General features: G+C 31.4%; 1 protein-coding gene across 1 annotated transcript in view; it reads right to left on the bottom strand.

Annotated features, from left to right (window-relative positions):
* The window catches only part of LOC137642778 (flotillin-1-like), a 21,190-nt gene extending 17,792 nt beyond the window's left edge, over window positions 1-3,398 (bottom strand). The window contains exon 1 of the mRNA XM_068375629.1: window positions 3,254-3,398. Coding sequence (XP_068231730.1) covers window positions 3,254-3,302 — 49 coding nt within the window. The 5' untranslated portion in view covers window positions 3,303-3,398. The remainder of the gene's footprint in view (window positions 1-3,253) is intronic.
* Window positions 3,399-3,599: the final 201 nt, after the last annotated feature.

Raw genomic sequence — 3,599 nt, 5'->3', positions numbered from 1 at the left:
AACAACAAGCACTTTTTTTTTTTTTTTTTTTTTACTGTTTTGTTTTTTCATTGTTTACTGTTTTGTTTGTTTATTGTTTATTTTGGCACTGTCTTAATATGCTAATGTCTTTTACGGAAAATTTGTCCGACATTGGAAAGTTTCGTGGAAGTCTAGTGACTGTTGCCATCGATAGATTATGCTATATTGTTGCTTTTCCTGTACTAGGAGAAGGACACTCCAAAATCAAACCATTGTTCTCTAGTCTTGGGTAGTGCCATAGCTTCTGTACCATGGTCTTCCACTGTCTTGGGTTAGAGCTCTCTTGCTTGAGGGTACACTCGGGCATACTATTCTATCTTGTTTCTCTTCCTCTTGTTTAGTTAAAGTTTTCATAGTTTACATAGGAAATATTTATTTAAATGTCATTGTTCATAAAATATATTTTTCATTGTTTCCTTTCCTCACTGGGCTATTTTCCCTGTTGGGGCCTCTGAGCTTATAGCATTTTGCTTTTTCAACTAGGGTTGTAGCGTAGCAAGTAATAATAATAATATTTTTTTCCTAACTAGAGTTGTTGCTTGCTATTAATAATTATGATAATTATTAAAATGTTAATTCAATTAAAGCAATAACGTGTCTATAAGTACAGAGTATTTTCGATGTTTTGGTATCGTATACGAACCCAAACTTATTCTGTTTAACTTTAACGTTACTTTGTTTTGATAGATTTCCCGTTTTTTTTTTTTTCTTTTTTTTTTTTTTGCTCGTTTTTTTTTTTTTTTTTTTTTTTTTTGTTGCTCTCCACTAACTTCCGCTATATCCGCTATACATATTTATATATAATTCCTCTTTTTTATTCCCACTGGTAACCTTAAACAATGGTATTGGTTGTATTCAAGAAGTTTTATTCCAGCTGTGACCAAGTTGTGGGATGATCTTCCTAATCGGGTAGTTGAGTCAGTAGAACTTCATAAGTCCAAAGTTGCAGCAAATTTTTTCATGTTGAACAGGCTGACTTAAGTGTTTTTATAGTTCATATATGAATTATCTGTTTTAATGTTGGTAACATTTTTCAAAATATTTTATTTCAATTTTTCATTACTTCTTATATCGTTTATTTATTTCCTTATTTCCTTTCCTCAATGGGCTATTTTCCCCTGTTGGAGCCCTTGGGCTTATAGCATCTTGATTTTCCAACTAGGGTTGTAGCTTAGCTAATAATAATAATAATAATAATAATAATAATAATAATAGATTCCATCTGTGGTGGCTCTTATAGGCCTATATGATTTTCCATCAGTTTACTCTTGTCTACAGTAATTTCAGTTAACTTTTCACTTTGTTTTCAACCTCTCGTTTTTTGAGAAACCAAAAGTTTTCTGTCCGGGACTATAAGTTTGGTATTTTAGCATAACTTTTTAATAAGTGTATATTTTTTAGATTTTTTTCCCCACAGATCTCAATTAGACAAAATTTTTGAAGAGTAATTCCAACAATATTTACTAATAAAAAAAATGAAAAGACTTTCAAAACTCGCTACAAATATAACAATCGAAAAGCATAGATGACATTAAATAGTAATAAAGATTAATAAATAATATACATAATCTTCCCATGATTCTATTTCCCATCACTTGAGATCTTTATTCTTTTCTAATCATTTAAATTTCTTGAGTTTTTTAGGTACCCTCTCGCACTTATTCTATTTTGTCTCTCTTCCTCTTGTTATTTTGAAGTTTTTATAGTTTATATGCGAAATATTTATTTTGATGTTATTATTGTTCTTAAACTTCTAGTTTTTCCTTATTTTCCTCATTGTGCTATTTTCCCTGTCGGAAATTGGGCTTATAGCATCCTGCTTTTCCAACTAGGGTTGTAGCTTAGCAAATAATAATAATAATAATAATAATAATAATAATAATAATAATAAAACCTCCACTTCTCTGAAGGCCGATTGTTAACACGTCCCAGGATTAATGTTTAACCTCTTTTAACTTTTACTTTGTATGCCAATTTATTATTATTATTATTATTATTATTATTATTATTATTATTATTATTATTATTATTATTATTAGCCAAGCTTCAATCCTAGTTTGAAAAGCAGCATGCTATAATTCTAGAGGCTCCACCAGGGAAAAATAGCCCAGTAAGGAAAGCAAATAAGGAAACAAACTTCAAAAGTAATGAACTATTAAAATAATATTTTAAGAACAGTAACAACATTAAAATAGAACTTTCTTATATAAACTATAAAAACTTATTAAAAAAAAAAAAAAAAAAAAAACAAGAGCTATATGCTTACACCAAATGCCACTCTCAGCCAGCTGTTCTAGGAGAAGGACACTCCAAAATCAAACCATTGTTCTCTAGTCTTGGGTAGTGCCATAGCCTTTGTACCATGGTCTTCTACTGTCTTGGGTTTAGAGTTCTCTTGCTTGAGGGTACACTCGAGCACGCTATTCTATCTTATTTCTCTTCCTCTTGTTTTGTTTTTGATAGTTTATATAGGAGATATTTATTTCAATGTTGTTACTCTTCTTAAAATATTCTATTTTCCTTTTTTCCTTTCTTCACTGGGCTATTTTCCCTTTTGGAGCCTCTGGGCTTATAGCATCCTGCTTTTCCAACTAGGGTTGTAGCTTAGTTATTGATAGTTTATATAGTAGATATTTATTTTACTGTTGTTACTCTTCTTAAAATATTCTATTTTCCTTTTTTCCTTTCTTCACTGGGCTATTTTCCCTTTTGGAGCCTCTGCTATTCTATCTTATTTCTCTTCCTCTTGTTTTGTTTTTTATAGTTTATATAGGAGATTTTTATTTTAATGTTGTTACTCTTCTTAAAATATTCTATTTTCCTTTTTTCATTTCTTCACTGGGCTATTTTCCCCTTTGGAGCCTCTGCTATTCTATCTTATTTTTCTTCCTCTTGTTTTGTTTTTTATAGTTTATATAGGAGATATTTATTTTAATGTTGTTACTTTTCTTAAAATATTCTATTTTCCTTTTTTCCTTTCTTCACTGGGCTATTTTCCCTGTTGGAGCCTCTGGGCTTATAGCATCATGCTTTTCCAACTAGGGTTGTAGCTTAGCTATTGATAGTTTATATAGGAGATATTTATTTTAATGTTGTTACTCTTCTTAAAATATTCTATTTTCCTTTTTTCCTTTCTTCACTGGGCTATTTTCCCTGTTGGAGCCTCTGGGTTTATAGCATCATGCTTTTCCAACTAGGGTTGTAGCTTAGCTATTAATAATAACAATCTTACCTGAGATAACCAGCAACTCGTTGGGACCACATGTGAGAATTTTGAACATTGCTGTTTCTTCTTGAAAAATTCCCTCTTTGTAAGAGACCAAGAGACCTTTATGAGCACTATAGCAGAGGAGTCCTGTCTCTGCTTATAATGGCTTCATTTGATTATGCCGTTTTGGAACTCAGCGGAAACGACATCATTTTTAGTGTGTCATCATCCGGACTATATAGTTCTCTCTCTCTCTCTCTCTCTCTCTCTCTCTCTCTCTCTCTCTCTCTCTCTCTCTCTCTCTCTCTCTCTCTGCACATTTAGAGCCCAACTACAAAGAATGCATCTATAATGCCAGGGGTTGGTGCAG

The sequence above is a fragment of the Palaemon carinicauda genome, chromosome 6, assembly GCF_036898095.1.
Source record: "Palaemon carinicauda isolate YSFRI2023 chromosome 6, ASM3689809v2, whole genome shotgun sequence".
Taxonomy (NCBI): Eukaryota; Metazoa; Arthropoda; class Malacostraca; order Decapoda; family Palaemonidae; genus Palaemon; species Palaemon carinicauda.
This window is presented reverse-complemented; position numbering and strand designations above follow the sequence as displayed.